The sequence below is a fragment of the Narcine bancroftii genome, chromosome 1, assembly GCF_036971445.1.
Source record: "Narcine bancroftii isolate sNarBan1 chromosome 1, sNarBan1.hap1, whole genome shotgun sequence".
NCBI classification, from domain to species: domain Eukaryota; kingdom Metazoa; phylum Chordata; class Chondrichthyes; order Torpediniformes; family Narcinidae; genus Narcine; species Narcine bancroftii.
In genome coordinates this window covers 63978275-63997692 of record NC_091469.1, presented here as the reverse complement: position 1 = coordinate 63997692, position 19418 = coordinate 63978275, and the positions used below count along the sequence as shown (strand labels likewise).

At 41.6% G+C, this 19418-nt stretch overlaps 1 protein-coding gene across 5 annotated transcripts in view; it reads left to right on the top strand.

Moving 5' to 3' along the window:
• Positions 1-4762, top strand: part of syk (spleen tyrosine kinase) — a 142520-nt gene extending 137758 nt beyond the window's left edge. For all 5 annotated transcript variants that reach the window (XM_069928404.1, XM_069928397.1, XM_069928370.1 and 2 more), the window contains 2 exons: positions 1805-1917; positions 3223-4762. In XM_069928404.1, coding sequence (XP_069784505.1) covers positions 1805-1917; positions 3223-3298 — 189 coding nt within the window. In that variant the 3' untranslated portion in view covers positions 3299-4762. The remainder of the gene's footprint in view (positions 1-1804; positions 1918-3222) is intronic.
• The last annotated feature ends 14656 nt before the right edge of the window (positions 4763-19418 follow it).

The window sequence follows — 19418 nt, the reverse complement described above, 5'->3', positions numbered from 1 at the left end:
TAAAGTCAAAGTATTAATGAACAACTTCCTTTCTTTAGGATAACTCTGTATCAATGTTTTCTTTCTCACACCATTCTAATACTCCAAAACACTGTAAATAGTGAAAACACTGAAGGGTTGCTATGTAAACAATCTGTTGATGATGCCTTCTGCAGAACTGATGAACTTATTGCAGTAGTGGTGGATTTCATGAGGAATCTCCTTGCAGTTAGAACCTGTTTAGTTAGAGCAAGAATGGCTGCAGACACCACTGTCATTAAAGTACATTTTGTACTTCATAAAAAAAACAAATGTAGTATGTGGATCTTTAACCCGCAATTCAGTTACATTACCTTCATTTCTGGCCAGAAGCTAGCTAGATCAAGCCCTTTAACATCTCTGATACAATTCTTCACTTCTTCAACCAAATCCGAATATTTATTTTGAAGATGCTGAGTCTCCATCATTTACCACATCCCACCAACCACAAAAGATTCCCTTTATCTTTACAGGCTGTCTCTATCTCTTGACAAATTGTTAATTCAAGCCACAAGGTTAACCTTAATGTTTATCAATAGTGGTCATGCCTCAAACAGCACATTCCAGATATCAACAGCTCTCTGTATTAAAAATATTTCCTTCAACTCTCTAAATATCCTTCCTTTCATCTTAAACCTATGTCCCTAGTTTTTGAAGTTCTTTCCATTTCTGACTATCTACTGTAAGTCTCTTTTGTATAGCTTAATCAGGCCATCCTTCAATCCATTTTGCTCCAGGGAAAACAAGCCCAGCTTTTCCAGTCTTTCCTCATAACTAAAGTCGAGGGAACCTAGGGAACATCTGATGAATTTCAGCTCTCTTTCTAGTCCTTCCTAAGGTGTTGTAATCAATTCTCCAAGTGCAGTCTAACCAGTGTTTTGTAAAGTGCTATTTAACCTCCTATCAGTTATATTCCGTGCCCACCCTACAATGGTGAGCATGCAATATGCCTTCTTCATCATCCTATCTACCTGTGTGGCCACTTTCAGGAAATTACATTCTATGTTTAACATTCCTTAGTGCCTTATCTGTGTCCCACTCCTATTTGACTTCACAAGATCCTTCATTTTGGATTTGTTCTGGGTTAAATTCCATCTGCCAATGCTCCGCCCAACTTTCCATTTAGTATTATATCCTGCTGTAACCTTAGACAACCTTCCTCACTGTTCACACCACCACCATATTTTGTATCATTTGCAAACGTACTGCTACAAAACTCATGCATTTGCACCCAAATCATTGAAATACACCACAAGTAACAAACTTCCAAGCACTGATCCCTGCAGTACAAAACTTGTCACGGACTTCTAAGAAAGTGTCAAGAACAAAGCAGTTGTACAGGAGCGAAACTGTAGCATAAAAGACCTGCTGTTCCTACTTCTGCTTCTGTTTCAAAGCCCATTTCTGTGCTTCCGAATGCTGTATCATACCATACAAGTGGTCTGGTGCAACAAATTTAAACAAGCCAAGGATTTGTCAGATGTTTGGCAGATTTACATGCCTGTCTTTTGTTGAATGTCTGTGGAGATAGGCATGGGGTCGGCAAGAGGTGCAGTGGTGAGGAGAGGATATTATCCGTGGTTTGATATGAGATTCCGGTAATGAGGTTAAAAGGTTTTAAACCAATCCCAGAAGCAGTGATTAGGCAGATTCTGTGAACTACTACCTTGGCATCTCCTGTTATTGGTACTTTACACATCTTGATTACATGCTCTAAATTATTGAAGAATTCTTCATTATAATTACTTGCAAAATGTCCATAGATTTTTTTCCTTTATTTGTACAGGGAATGAAAGGCCAAGAAGTTGTACAAATGATTGAAGCAGGCCAGAGACTGGATTCACCGGCTAGGTGCCCCATTGAAATGTTTGAATTGATGCAAGAATGCTGGACATACAAGTGAGTTCTTATCCCTTAATTCAGCTGGATTTCTAGAAAAACAGATGCCAAGCTCAGGGCCAGCGCTACCATTAGTAAACTAGGCATCCACCTAAGGTGCAGACCTTGGACGAGCGGTGTTGAAGACAGATTCTAACAGTTCCTGCACCTCTGTATCATGAATAACATCTTTTTTGACTAATGTGCTATAAGCAAGCATGTTAGTCTGCTAAGGTACGAGGGAAGAAGTGGCATGGCACACGTCGAACGTCACAATTGGTACTACACCCACCAGTCAGCACCCCCATCCCCCCATCCTCCTCCTGCCCTCCCCCTCCCCGGCTCTGCTCGATTAGCACCCAGCCCTCTACATCCCCTCCCACTGGCTCATTCCCCCAACCCTGCACTCAGCCCGGCCTAGGGTAGAAAATAGTCTGGCATTGGCCCTACTTAAGCTTACATTTTTAAAGGTAATGCAAAAGAGGCTATAATTATTTTACATCCTCCGTCCTCTGTTTATTCCAGATATTGCTGATTAACACAAGTGTAATGATTCTCCACAAGCCTCTGATCTCATTTATAGGCAATTATATTTTCTTTCATACTAAAATGATGCACAACTAAAGCACATTCTGAAGGTTACAGAGGTAGTCAGGATGGAGTTGATCGACCCACGTGAATTGTTGCTTCACATGGAAGACTATTGATGTCCTTGGATTTGGAAAGGGGAGAGGTAAAAAGACAGGTGTTGCACCTTCTGCAATTGCATGGGAAAGTGCCATTCAATGGGGAGTGATACACAGTGTTTGAAGAGAGGACAATGGAGTTGTGAAGGGACCAAATGCTGAAAGAAAAGGGCAATGTGTGTTGACTGGTGGAATCCTGTTAGCATTGGAGGAAGTTGTGAAGAATGGTACATTGAACATAAACAGGCTGCTAGAGTGGGAGGGATTCTGTCCAGGTGGTGAAAGCAAATGTGTGGGAAGTAGATGGTCACATGCTTTGTTTTCTATTTAAAAATCTTGTTCCTATCCATCACTTTGCTTCTTGATTTCTACAGTTTAAACTGCATCTTTAATGTTGAAAGGAACTCAAAATTATCTAGAAAGATAAGTTGTGATTGTTGGATTTTCTCAACCATCACTTCTGATAAGAAGTTGCAATTTACTGTGAGTTTTACTTTGATGTCATCTCTCCAGTCTATCAGTAACAGGACACATAAACTGTGGCTCAGAAAGCTATATAAAGGAAGTAGGCAGAGTATACTGCTGGGTGAACCTACTGCACAGTTAAATTATTCGGCATTTTCTCTTTTTTTCTCTCCAGAGCAATTGATCGGCCAGGATTTGTTACCGTGGAACATAGGCTGCGTGAATACTACTACACTATTTCAAAGGGATAGAATGCTTTGTTACGTTTTGACGGATACTTTAGACAGAATTTGAAAAGATTTTTATTTGCTATGCTATCCACAAGCAAAGTGTACTTTGATAAAAAAAATGAAACTGCCTCAATGCATATGTATAAAATAAATGTGTAAAACGATTTTTTGAAATAGAAGGAGTAGATTGTTTTATTTCCCAGTGGAGGACCATGACTTTCAGGAACAAATGGATTATTCCAATATTCCATCTCTTTATTGTTTAATTTCCAGCAGGTGGTATTCCATTAATATTATTGAAGGGACTGACCCACTACCTCACTAAAAAAGGATTGCTTCATGCTAGGCAAAGGTATTTGATGATAGCATTTCTGTTTTTGAGAAAAAAAAATTTCACACTATGAACCATATTAACCAAAATACACACAAACATTTCCCTCTTGAATATACAGTGTCATTTCTCCCCTTTTTCTCCCCTCCCTCCTTCCCGCCCCCTCCCTACTCACTAAATGATCAACATATACAATACAATAAACTCATTAAACAAGGTCATCACACAATGAAAATAAACAAGAGAATTGTGTCATCTACTTTTACACACTGGGGCAGTTCATTTCGTCTTCTTCTCATTCTGTCATTTTAGGGGGTGGAGGTCTGCAGTAGGCCCTCTCTGTTGTGTTCCATGTACGGTCCCCAAATTTGTTTGAATACTGTGATGTTATTTTTTAAATTTTATGTTATTTTTTCCAATGGAATATATTTATTCATTTCTATGTACCACTGCTATACTCTCAGGCTCTCTTCTGATTTCCAGGTTGACATTATACATTTTTTTGCTACAGCTAAGGCTATCATAATAAATCTTTATTGTGCTTCATCCAAATCAAGGCCTAGTTCTTTACTTCTTATATTATTTAGAAGAAAGATCTCTGGATTTTTTGGTATGTTGCTTTTTGTGATTTTATTTAATACCTGATTTAGATCTTCCCAAAACTTTCCCACTTTCTCACATGCCCAAATTGCATGTACTGTTGTTCCCATTTCCTTCTTACAGCGAAAACATCTGTCTGATACTGTTGGGTCCCATTTATTTAACTTTTGGGGCATGGTGTATAGCCTGTGTAACCAATTATATTGTATCATGCGTAACCTCATGTTTATTGTATTTCTCATAGTTCTGGAGCATAGCTTTTCCCATTTTTCATTTTTTATCTTTATGTTTAGAACTTGTTCCCACTTTTGTTTGGGTTTACAGCTTATTTCATTGTTCTCTTTCTCTTACAGCTTGATGTACATGTTTGTTATAAATCTTTTAATTATCATTGTGTCTGTAATCACATATTCAAAGCTACTTCCTTCTGGTAACCTCAGCCTAAAATAGGAATTTGTCCTTCAAGTAGGTTTTCAGTTGGTGGTATGCGAACATTGTACCGTGAGTTATACTTCATTTGTTCAAAAGATAATAAATTATTTCCCAAAAAACAATTTTCTATTCTTTTGATCCCTTTTCTCTCCCATTCCCTAAAGGAAAGGTTATCTATTGCGAAAGGGATTAGTTGATTTTGCATCAATAATAATGAAATTCTTCAATGAGCTAAAGAAAATGATAAGGAAATTCTTATGGAAAGGGGGGAAACCGAGGATAGCGCTAGATAAATTAACAAAATGGTACTAACGAAGGGGCTTACAGCTACCAAACTTTAAGAATTATTATAGAGCAGCACAATTAAGATATCTATCAGATTTTTATCAAACAAGGGAAAAACCAGATTGGACCATATTAGAGCTAGTTAAAATAGGGGAGAAGGTACCAGAACATATACTTTATAAATGGGATGAAACATAGAAGTTCACCAGTATTGCACCAGCTGCTCAACATTTGGAAGAAGATTCACGTAGAAAGGAAAAAAGCATTTATGGTTTTATATTGTAATTCTTACATTCATTTTTAATGATCCCACTAAGATTGCAAAAGTTAGTGATAAGATACTTTCTGTTTTGCTGTTACCATGGTGTAAAAAGTGTTTAAACTCTAGAATCATAAGTCTGTATGTCCTATGCCTACCAGAATTTGACGAGATATTTGAAGCTCAGGTGTTAAGTAGATAGTTTCTACTTGTACTAGTTAGAGGGAATTGAGAATAACCAGTGCGGAAAGAGCTTTCCAAGTACGATAGATAACTGCCAAAAAGAAAATTCACCTCATTTTTGCGTAAGGAATCTGGCTTAGCTCAAAACCACTGCCATCTTTCCAACATAATAGAAATTCAAAGTAATTATCTTTGGGTGGTGTTTCACACTGGGAAACAAATTCGAGAGTTGGGTGAATGGAATCTCAATTTTATAAATCTTCAGTACTGCACAATAGTGCACAACTGGAAGAAAAGGAAAAGTGATGTATTGCCAAAATTGTTACATTGTTAAATTGATAGTCTAAGGTTAATCAAATATTCAGGTATGAATATTCAAGGCCATGCTGCTTAGATTTTCTATTCGTGAATTAGAAATAGACACACAAGTTGAATTAAAAATAGCATCGTTACATGGTTTTGGAAATGAAAAGGAAGGTGATGATTCATTGCATTTTGGAAAGCTGCTTCCAATGTATTTTCATGTCTAACCTGACTGTGCAAACTCAGTGCATGTAAACACCTCAGGAGAAGTGAATTCCTAAATTAAACACACAGATTACTTGATTAGAGTGATATTTAAGGTGGGTAAGTAAATTTAACTGTGGACCCAAATAATTTTAAGGCAAATTGGAGCTCAAGAATGAAGCTGAATAATTGGCAGGAAATTCTTTCACTAATTAATACAACTTTACCATTGCCATTTTTTTGTGCTTCCTTGAAATTTGGCCTCATTCACAGAAGTTGACACATTGAGTGAATGATTGAATGGGTGGAAAGTTTTTTAAAAAGTTGCCAATAACTCTACCTCTTTACACCCTGTCCCTTGTTCGGATTCCATTTCTTTTTCGAGATTCGTCTGTCAATGTCACATCTGCTCGCAGGATGAGGTCGTCCATGCGAGACCTTTTTTGCCCACGATCCTATGTAAATCTACTCCCAAACTATTTAATCCTTCCCTACCTCACATGCATAACCCCTCTATTTTGCTTACATCCATGTGCCGATCGAAGAGTCTTTTAAATATCCTCCAGCACCACCACCAGCAAATGCATTCCAAGCACCCACCAGTCTCTGTGTTTAAAAAAAACTTATCACTGACACTTACTCTCCAAACAACTTAAACAGATGTCTTCTGGTATTTACTATCATCACCCTTGGAAAAAGATGTTAGCATTCAACCTATTTATACCTTGCATAATATTATTGAGTTCTCTGTGAAGTCACCTCTCAACCTTCATCCCTGCAAAGAGAAATGACCTTGCTTTTTGCAATCGCGAAACTAGGTGCTTGTATTAAAGTTATACCTTTTTAAACCTAGAATAAATTAATACTGGTCCATTTGTAATAATGGCCAAAGTTGATCTCAACCAAAACCTACCTCACATGCATAACCCTCTATTTTGATTGGTAATGTGCAGGTTTGATGATTATGGAAATGTGAAGCTCTCTCACGTCTTTTGGAGCAATTGAACTTACCTGGTATATATTGGTTGTGTGTGGTAAAGATGTAAAGGATTTGCAAATCCAGCCAAAATGGGCACTGCTTGCAAAATATTAGAAATACTACAATACTAACTCAAGCATGTTAATACTTATGGGCATATTTTCCACATATTTTGATTTATTCTCACCAATAAGTGTATCATAGATGCAGACAAAACCAACAACAAAATTGAAAGGCGAATATATCTGGAAAATTTTGATCATGATTAGAGAATACTAATCGAGTATACAAGTATGCATTCAGTAACTAGTGGAGAGCCACAGGGATCTGTTCTGGGACCCCTGCTTTTTGTGATTTTTATAAATGACCTGGATGAAGAGGCTGAAGGATGAGTCAGTAGGTTTGAGGATGAGATGAAGGTTGAAGGAGTTGTGGATGGAGCTGAGGGTAGATGAAGATTACAAGAAGATATAGACAGGATGCAGAGTTGGGCAGAAAGGTGGAAGATGGAGTTCAATCCGGATAAGTGTGAGGTGATGCATTTTGGAAGGACAAACCTGAAGGTGAAGGACAAACCAGAAGACTGAGTACAGGGTTAATGGACGGTTACTTAAGAGTGTGGATGAACAGAGGGACCTTGGAGTTCAGATCCATGCATCCCTCAAGATCGCTGCACAGGTTGATAGGACATTAAGAAGGCTTATGGAATGCTAGGATTCATTAATAGGGGGAATGAATACAGGAGTAGAGACGTCATGTTGCAACTCTACAAATTTCTGTAAAGACTACACTTAAGAGTATTGTGTTCAGTTCTGGTCAGCTCATTATAGGAAGGATGTAGAAGTTATGGAGAGGGTACAGAGGAGATTTACCAGGATGCTGCCTGGATTGGGAAAAAAGTCTTACAAGGCAAGGTTAGCAGAGCTGAGACTTTCCTTTTTGGAGTGTAGAAGGACAAGAGAAGGCTTGATAGAGGTCTACAAGATTATGAGAGCCATAGATAGGATGGACAGCCAGCACCTGTTTCCCAGGGCAGGATCAGCAAACACCAGAGGACAGAGGTACAAAGTTAAGGGAAGAAAGTTTAAGGGAGACATCAGGGGTAAGTATTTTTATACACAAAGAGTTTTGGGTACCTGAAATGTCTTGCCAGGGATGGTGGTGGAGGCTGAAACATTGAAGGCGTTTGTGAGACTCAGGAGTGAAACATTAAACTTTTACTTTTCACAGAAGGTTTCTGGCCTGTTGAATGTTTCCATAATTTTTGCTTGTAATTTGCAAAGGAACATAGAATATAAAACAATACAGCACAGTACAGACCCTTCGGTCCTTGATATTGTGTTGATGCATATATTCCTGCCTAAAAAATGTATTAAACCCTCCCTACCCCATAACCCTCTATTTTCCTTTAATCTGTTACGAGCTCAGAGGGCCCCAAAACCCAGCAGCAATAAATATTCACCAAGACAACTGGTTACTTAAACAAAAGTTGCTTTTAATTATCTTTAAACGTGAAAACAGGATCAAACTTTAACTTAATACTATTAACTTTAACCTAACTTAACCCCCTTCTAATTCTAAGCGCACGTGTATGTAAGTACAGAAAAGTTATTTAATTCACAGTCCAATCTCACTTCTCATTCCTCCAAGTTTACAGGTTGCAAGCAATTCTTATACTGTGCACAGAATTTAATATTTATGAAGTTCACCGGGCTTTGGTGCTTGAAAGGTAAATGGTTATCACTCAGGAAGATTCTTGAGATTTATTGCTTGTTGGACACACATAAACTGATTCCTTCCAATCAGCCACTTCAGTGTCTTGCTGAAGAAACTTCCCCCTCAGGGTTTTCCAGATGATATCCTCTTTCTTTCAGGTCATTACAGAATTCATTTTATGTTTCCCTTAATCTCAAGTGAAACACCACACAGCCAACCATCTCCTCTTATGTAGAACACAAGAGCTTTGGCCAGGCTGACCTAAGCAGTCACAAGCTATCTTAAAAATGGGGTATTTTCACAAGCTTGGCAGTTTGTCCTGTTCCAGTCCCAGTTATTGAAGCTGACTATAAAACTGCAGAACTGAATTCTCTCTCTCTCGCTCTCTCTCTCTCTCTCTCTCTCTCTTAGAAAAACAACCTGCTTTTTTCTCTCTCTGAGTTCTTTCATTTGTTGCTTTTCAAAACAACAATCCATTAGTAAAGTCCCTTGGGCACTCCCCAAAGCTTTTGCAAAGGCTCTTGGAGCTGGCATGTCTAGCTTGAGCAGAGCACCAGTATTTTAAAGGAGAACAGTTTTGAAGTGTTTGATTGTGACCTACACAAAAAAACCTGCCCTAATTTATCTCCCAAAAACATATCTATAAACTGTCACATATCCATGATTCAAAGAAAAATTGAATTTTCAACTTTGGAAGAAAGGCAAATAAAATTTGTCTAAAAGAATTAATAATTTAAAGCCAAGAGACATCCAGCTACAAGTAAAGGATTCCAACCAATGCCATCATTTACAACCCAAGGAATCCCATCAATGTCATCACTTACAATTCAAGGATTCCCACCAATCCCATCACTTACAACCCAAGGAATCCCACCAATCCCATCACTTACAACTCAAGGATTCTCACCAATGCCATCACTTACAACCGAAGGAATCCCACCAATGCCATTACTTACAACCCAAGGATTCCCACCAATGCCATCACTTACAACCCAAGGAATCCCACCAATTCCATCACTTACAACTCAAGGAATCCCATCAATGCCATCACTTACAACCCAAGGATTCCCACCAATGCCATCACTTACAACCCAAGGAATCCCACCAATGCCATCACTTACAACCCAAGGAATTCCATCAATGTCATCATTTACAACCCAAGGAATCCCATCAATGCCATCACTTACAACCCAAGGAATCCCATCAATGCCATCACTTACAACTCAAGGATTCCCACCAATGCCATCACTTACAACCCAAGGAATCCCATCAATGCCATTATTTACAACCCAAGGATTCCTACCGATGCCATCACTTACAACCCAAGGAATCCCATCAATGCCATCACTTACAACCCAAGGAATCCCACCAATGACATCACTTACAACCCAAGAGATCCCACCAATGCCATCACTTACAACCCAAGGAATCCCATCAATGCCATTACTTACAACCCAAGGATTCCCACCAATGCCATCACTTACAACACAAGGATTCCCACCAATGCCATCACTTACAACTCAAGGATTCCCACCAATGCCATCACTTACAACCCAAGGAATTCTATCAATGCCATCACTTCCAACCCAAGGAATCCCACCAATGCCATCACTTACAACCCAAGGATTCCCACCAATGCCATCACTTACAACTCAAGGATTCCCACCAATGCCATCACTTACAACCCAAGGAATTCTATCAATGCCATCACTTCCAACCCAAGGAATTCTATCAATGCCATCACTTCCAACCCAAGGAATCCCACCAATGCCATCACTTCCAACCCAAGGAATCCCACCAATGCCATCACTTACAACCCAAGGATTCCCACCAATGCCATCACTTACAACCCAAGGAATTCTATCAATGCCATCACTTCCAACCCAAGGAATCCCACCAATGCCATCACTTACAACCCAAGGATTCCCACCAATGCCATCACTTACAACCCAAGGAATTCTATCAATGCCATCACTTCCAACCCAAGGAATCCCACCAATGCCATCACTTACAACCCAAGGAATCCCATCAATGCCATTACTTACAACCAAAGGATTCCCACCAATGCCATCACTTACAACCCAAGGAATCCCACCAATTCCATCACTTACAACTCAAGGAATCCCATCAATGCCATCACTTCCAACCCAAGGAATCCCACCAATGCCATCACTTACAACCCAAGGAATCCCATCAATGCCATCACTTACAACCCAAGGATTCCCACCAATGCCATCACTTACAACCCAAGGAATCCCACCAATGCCATCACTTACAACCCAAGGAATTCCATCAATGTCATCATTTACAACCCAAGGAATCCCATCAATGCCATCACTTACAACCCAAGGAATCCCATCAATGCCATCACTTACAACTCAAGGATTCCCTCCAATGCCATCACTTACAACCCAAGGAATCCCATCAATGCCATTATTTACAACCCAAGGATTCCTACCGATGCCATCACTTACAACCCAAGGAATCCCATCAATGCCATCACTTACAACCCAAGGAATCCCACCAATGACATCACTTACAACCCAAGAGATCCCACCAATGCCATCACTTCCAACCCAAGGAATCCCACCAATGCCATCACTTACAACCCAAGGAATCCCATCAATGCCATTACTTACAACCAAAGGATTCCCACCAATGCCATCACTTACAACCCAAGGAATCCCACCAATTCCATCACTTACAACTCAAGGAATCCCATCAATGCCATCACTTACAACCCAAGGAATTCTATCAATGCCATCACTTACAACCCAAGGAATCCCATCAATGTCATCACTTACAACCCAAGGAATTCCATCAATGCCATTATTTACAACCCAAGGATTCCCACCAATGCCATCACTTACAACCCAAGGAATCCCACCAATGCCATCACTTACAACCCAAGGAATTCCATCAATGTCATCATTTACAACCCAAGGAATCCCACCAATGCCATCACTTACAACTCAAGGATTCCCACCAATGCCATCACTTACAACCCAAGGAATCCCATCAATGCCATTATTTACAACCCAAGAGATCCCACCAATGCCATCACTTACAACCCAAGGAATCCCATCAATGCCATTACTTACAACCCAAGGATTCCCACCAATGCCATCACTTACAACACAAGGATTCCCACCAATGCCATCACTTACAACCCAAGGAATCCCATCAATGCCATTATTTACAACCCAAGAGATCCCACCAATGCCATCACTTACAACCCAAGGAATCCCATCAATGCCATTACTTACAACCCAAGGATTCCCACCAATGCCATCACTTACAACCCAAGGAATTCTATCAATGCCATCACTTCCAACCCAAGGAATCCCATCAATGCCATTACTTACAACCAAAGGATTCCCACCAATGCCATCACTTACAACCCAAGGAATCCCATCAATGCCATCACTTACAACCCAAGGAATTCCATCAATGTCATCACTTACAACCCAAGGAATCCCATCAATGCCATCACTTACAACCCAAGGATTCCCACCAATGCCATCACTTACAACCCAAGGAATCCCACCAATGCCATCACATACAACCCAAGGAATCCCACCAATGCCATCACTTATAACCCAAGGAATCCCATCAATGCCATCTCTTACAACACAAGGAATCCCACCAATGACATCACTTACAACCCAAGGATTCCCATCAATGCCATCACTTACAACCCAAGGAATCCCATCAATGCCATCACTTACAACCCAAGGATTCCCATCAATGCCATCACTTACAACCCAAGGAATCCCATCAATGCCATCACTTACAACCCAAGGATTCCCATCAATGCCATCACTTACAACCCAAGGAATCCCATCAATGCCATCACTTACAACCCAAGGATTCCCATCAATGCCATCACTTACAACCCAAGGAATCCCACCAATGACATCACTTACAACTCAAGGATTCCCACCAATGCCATCACTTACAACCCAAGGAATCCCATCAATGCCATCACTTACAACCCAAGGATTCCCATCAATGCCATCACTTACAACCCAAGGAATCCCACCAATGACATCACTTACAACTCAAGGATTCCCACCAATGCCATCACTTACAACCCAAGGAATCCCACCAATGCCATCACTTACAACCCAAGGAATCCCATCAATGCCATCACTTACAACCCAAGGAATCCCACCAATGCCATCACTTACAACCCAAGGATTCCCACCAATGCCATCACTTACAACCCAAGGAATCCCATCAATGCCATCACTTACAACCCAAGGAATCCCACCAATGCCATCACTTACAACCCAAGGAATTCCATCAATGTCATCACTTAAAACCCAAGGAATCCCATCAATGCCATCACTTACAACCCAAGGAATCCCATCAATGCCATCACTTACAACCCAAGGATTCCCACCAATGCCATCACTTACAACCCAAGGAATCCCATCAATGCCATTATTTACAACCCAAGGATTCCTACCGATGCCATCACTTACAACCCAAGGAATCCCATCAATGCCATCACTTACAACCCAAGGAATCCCACCAATGACATCACTTACAACCCAAGGTATCCCATCAATGCCATCACTTACAACCCAAGGAATCCCATCAATGCCATCACTTACAACCCAAGGTATCCCACAAATGCCATGACTTACAACCCTAGGAATCCCATCAATGCCATCACTTACAACCCAAGGATTCCCACCAATGCCATCACTTACAACCCACGGAATCCCATCAATGCCATTACTTACAACCCAAGGAATCCCATCAATGCCATGACTTACAACAAAAGGAATCCCATCATTGCCATCACTTACAACCCAAGGATTCCCACCAATGCCATCACTTACAACCCAAGGAATCCCATCAATGCCATTATTTAAAACCCAAGGATTCCTTCGGATGCCATCACTTACAACCCAAGGAATCCCATCAATGCCAACACTTACAACCCAAGGAATACCACCAATGACATCTCTTACAACCCAAGGAATCCCATTAATGCCATCACTTACAACCCAAGGAATCCCATCAATGCCATGACTTACAACCCAAGGAATCCCATCAATGCCATCACTTATAACCAAAGGAATCCCACCAATGCCATCACTTACAAACCAAGGAATCCCAACAATGCCATCACTTACAACCCAAGGAATCCCACCAATGACATCACTTACAACCCAAGGAATCCCATCAATGCCATTACTTACAACCCAAGGAATCCCATCAATGCCATGATTCACAACCAAAGGAATCCCATCAATGCCATCACTTACAACCCAAGGAATCCCATCAATGCCATTATTTACAACCCAAGGATTCCTTCGGATGCCATCACTTACAACCCAAGGAATCCCATCAATGCCATCACTTACAACCCAAGGAATACCACCAATGACATCTCTTACAACCCAAGGAATCCCATTAATGCCATCACTTACAACCCAAGGAATCCCATCAATGCCATGACTTACAACCCAAGGAATCCCATCAATGCCATCACTTATAACCCAAGGATTCCCACCAATGCCATCACTTATAAACCAAGGAATCCCAACAATGCCATCACTTACAACCCAAGGAATCCCACCAATGACATCACTTACAACCCAAGGAATCCCATCAATGCCATTACTTACAACCCAAGGAATCCCATCAATGCCATGATTCACAACCAAAGGAATCCCATCAATGCCATCACTTACAACCCAAGGATTCCCACCAATGCCATCACATACAACCCAAGGATTCCTACCGATGCCATCACTTACAACCCAAGGAATCCCACCAATGACATCACTTACAACCCAAGGTATCCCATCAATGCCATCACTTACAACCCAAGGAATACCATCAATGCCATCACTTACAACCCAAGGTATCCCACGAATGCCATGACTTACAACCCAAGGAATCCCACCAGTGCCATCACTTACAACCCAAGGAATCCTACTAATTCCATCACTTACAACCCAAGCAATCCCTTCAATGCGATCACATACAACCCAAGGAATCCCACCAATTCCATCACTTACAACCCAAAGAATCCCACCAATGCCATCACGTACAACCCAAGGAATCCCATCAATGCCATCACTTACAACCCAAGGAAAACCATCAATGCCATCACTTACAACCCAAGGAATCCCATCAATTTCATCACCTACAACCCAAGGAATCCCACCAATGTCATCACTTACAACCCAAGGAACCCCATCAATGCCATCACTTACAACCCAAGCAATCCCATCAATGCCATCACTTACAACCCAAGGAATCCCACCAATTCCATCACTTACAACCCAAGGAATCCCATCAATGTCATCACTTACAACCCAAGGATTCCCACCAATGCCATCACTTACAACCCAAGGAATCCCATCAATTTCGTCACTTACAGCCCAAGGAATCCCACCAATGCCATCACTTACAACCCAAGGAATCCCATCAATGCCATCACTTACAACCCAAGGAATCCCACCAATGACATCACTTACAACCCAAGGAATCCCTTAAATGCCATCACTAACAACTCAAGGATTCCCACCAATGCCATCACTTACAAAACAAGGGTTCCCACCAATGCTATCACTTACATGTCAAGGAATCCCACCAATGCCATCACTTACAACCCAAGGAATCCCATGAATGCCATCACTTACCAGCCAAAGATTTCCACCAATGCCATCACTTACAACCCAAGGATTCCCACCAGTCCCATCACTTACAACCCAAGGTATCCCATCAATGCCATCACTTACAACCCAAGGAATCCCATTAATGCCATCACTTACAACCCAAGGATTCCCACCAATGCCATCACTTACAATCCAAGGAATCCCATCAATGCCATCACTTACAACCCAAGGAATCCCATCAATGTCATCACTTACAACCCAATGAATCCCATCAATGCTATTATTTACAACCTAAGGATTCCTACCGATGCCATCACTTACATCCCCAAGGAATCCCATCAATGCCATCATTTACAACCCAAGGAATCCCACCAATGCCATCACTTACAACCCAAGGAATCCCATCAATGCCATCACTTAAAACCCAAGGAATTCCACCAATTCCATCACTTACAATCCAAGGAATCCCATAAATGCCATCACTTACAACCCAAGGAATCCCATCAATGCCATCACTTACAACCCAAGCAATCCCAACAATGCCATCACTTACAACCCAAGGAATCCCATAAATGCCATCACTTACAACCCAAGGAAACCCATCAATGCCATCACTTACAACCCAAGCAATCCCAACAATGACATCACTTACAACCCAAGGAATCCCATAAATGCAATCACTTACAACCCAAGGAATCCCATCAATTCCATCACTTACAACCCAAGGGATCCCACCAATCCCATCACTTACAACTCAAGGAATCCCACCAATGCCATCACTTACATCCCAAGGATTCCCACCAATGCCATCACTTACATCTCAAGGAATCCCACCAATGCCATCACTTACATCTCAAGGAATCCCTCCAATGCCATCACTTACAACCTAAGGAATCCCATCAATGCCATTACTTACAACCCAAGGAATCCCACCAATGCCAACTCTTGCAACCCAAGGAATCCCATCAATGCCATTATTTACCACCCAAGGATTCCTACCGATGCCATCACTTACAAACCAAGGAATCCCTCCAATGACATAACTTACAAGCCAAGGAATCCCATCAATGCCATCACTTACAACTCAAGGATTCCCACCAATGCCATCACTTACCAGCCAAAGATTTCCACCAATGCCATCACTTACAACCCATGGATTCCCACCAGTCCCATCACTTACAACCCAAGGTATCCCATCAATGCCATCACTTACAACTCAAGGATTCCCACCAATGCCATCACTTACCAGCCAAAGATTTCCACCAATGCCATCACTTACAACCCATGGATTCCCACCAGTCCCATCACTTACAACCCAAGGTATCCCATCAATGCCATCACTTACAACCCAAGGAATCCCATTAATGCCATCACTTACAACTCAAGGATTCCCACCAATGCCATCACTTACAATCCAAGAAATCCCATCAATGCCATCACTTAGAACCCAAGGAATCCCATCAATGTCATCACTTACAACCCAAGGAATCCAATCAATGTCATCATTTACAATCCAAGGAATCCCATCAATGCCATCACTTACAACCCAAGGAATCCCATCAATGCCATCACTTACAACCCAAGCAATCCCATCAATGCCATCACTTACAACTCAAGGATTCCCACCAATGCCATCACTTACAACCCAAGGAATCCCATTAATGCCATCACTTACAACTCAAGGATTCCCATCAATGCCATCACTTACAACCCAAGCAATCCCATCAATGCCATCACTTACAACTCAAGGATTCCCATCAATGCCATCACTTACAACCCAAGCAATCCCATCAATGCCATCACTTACAACTCAAGGATTCCCACCAATGCCATCACTTACAACCCAAGGAATCCCATCAATGCCATCACTTACAACCCAAGGAATCCCATCAATGCCATCACTTACAACCCAAGGAATCCCATTAATGCCATCACTTACAACTCAAGGATTCCCACCAATGCCATCACTTACAACCCAAGGAATCCCATCAATGTTATCACTTACAACCTAAGGAATCCCATCAATGCCATCACTTACAACCCAAGGAATCCCATCAATGCCATCACTTACAACCCAAGCAATCCCATCAATGCCATCACTTACAACCCAAGGAATCCCACCAATGCCATCACTTACAACCCAAGGAATTCCATCAATGTCATCATTTACAACCCAAGGAATCCCATCAATGCCATCACTTACAACCCAAGGAATCCCATCAATGCCATCACTTACAACTCAAGGATTCCCACCAATGCCATCACTTACAACCCAAGGAATCCCACCAATGCCATCACTTACAACCCAAGGAATCCCATCAATGCCATTACTTACAACCAAAGGATTCCCACCAATGCCATCACTTACAACCCAAGGAATCCCACCAATTCCATCACTTACAACTCAAGGAATCCCATCAATGCCATCACTTCCAACCCAAGGAATCCCACCAATGCCATCACTTACAACCCAAGGAATCCCATCAATGCCATTACTTACAACCAAAGGATTCCCACCAATGCCATCACTTACAACCCAAGGAATCCCACCAATTCCATCACTTACAACTCAAGGAATCCCATCAATGCCATCACTTACAACCCAAGGAATCCCATCAATGCCATCACTTACAACCCAAGGAATCCCATCAATGCCATCACTTACAACCCAAGGATTCCCACCAATGCCATCACTTACAACCCAAGGAATCCCACCAATGCCATCACATACAACCCAAGGAATCCCACCAATGCCATCACTTATAACCCAAGGAATCCCATCAATGCCATCACTTACAACCCAAGGATTCCCACCAATGCCATCACTTACAACCCAAGGAATCCCACCAATGCCATCACATACAACCCAAGGAATCCCACCAATGTCATCTCTTACAACACAAGGAATCCCATCAATTTCATCACTTACAACCCAAGGAATCCCATCAATGCCATCACTTACAACCCAAGGATTCCCACCAATGCCATCACTTACAACTCAAGGAATCCCATCAATGCCACCACTTACAACCCAAAAAATCCCACCAATGCCATCACTTACAACCCAAGGAATTCCATCAATGTCATCACTTAAAACCCAAGGAATCCCATCAATGCCATCACTTACAACCCAAGGATTCCCACCAATGCCATCACTTACAACCCAAGGAATCCCATCAATGCCATTATTTACAACCCAAGGATTCCTACCGATGCCATCACTTACAACCCAAGGAATCCCATCAATGCCATCACTTACAACCCAAGGAATCCCACCAATGACATCACTTACAACCCAAGGTATCCCATCAATGCCATCACTTACAACCCAAGGAATCCCATCAATGCCATCACTTACAACCCAAGGTATCCCACAAATGCCATGACTTACAACCCTAGGAATCCCATCAATGCCATCACTTACAACCCAAGGATTCCCACCAATGCCATCACTTACAACCCACGGAATCCCATCAATGCCATTACTTACAACCCAAGGAATCCCATCAATGCCATGACTTACAACAAAAGGAATCCCATCATTGCCATCACTTACAACCCAAGGATTCCCACCAATGCCATCACTTACAACCCAAGGAATCCCATCAATGCCATCACTTACAACCCAAGGAATACCACCAATGACATCTCTTACAACCCAAGGAATCCCATTAATGCCATCACTTACAACCCAAGGAATCCCATCAATGCCATGACTTACAACCCAAGGAATCCCATCAATGCCATCACTTATAACCAAAGGAATCCCACCAATGCCATCACTTACAAACCAAGGAATCCCAACAATGCCATCACTTACAACCCAAGGAATCCCACCAATGACATCACTTACAACCCAAGGAATCCCATCAATGCCATTACTTACAACCCAAGGAATCCCATCAATGCCATGATTCACAACCAAAGGAATCCCATCAATGCCATCACTTACAACCCAAGGAATCCCATCAATGCCATTATTTACAACCCAAGGATTCCTTCGGATGCCATCACTTACAACCCAAGGAATCCCATCAATGCCATCACTTACAACCCAAGGAATACCACCAATGACATCTCTTACAACCCAAGGAATCCCATTAATGCCATCACTTACAACCCAAGGAATCCCATCAATGCCATGACTTACAACCCAAGGAATCCCATCAATGCCATCACTTATAACCCAAGGATTCCCACCAATGCCA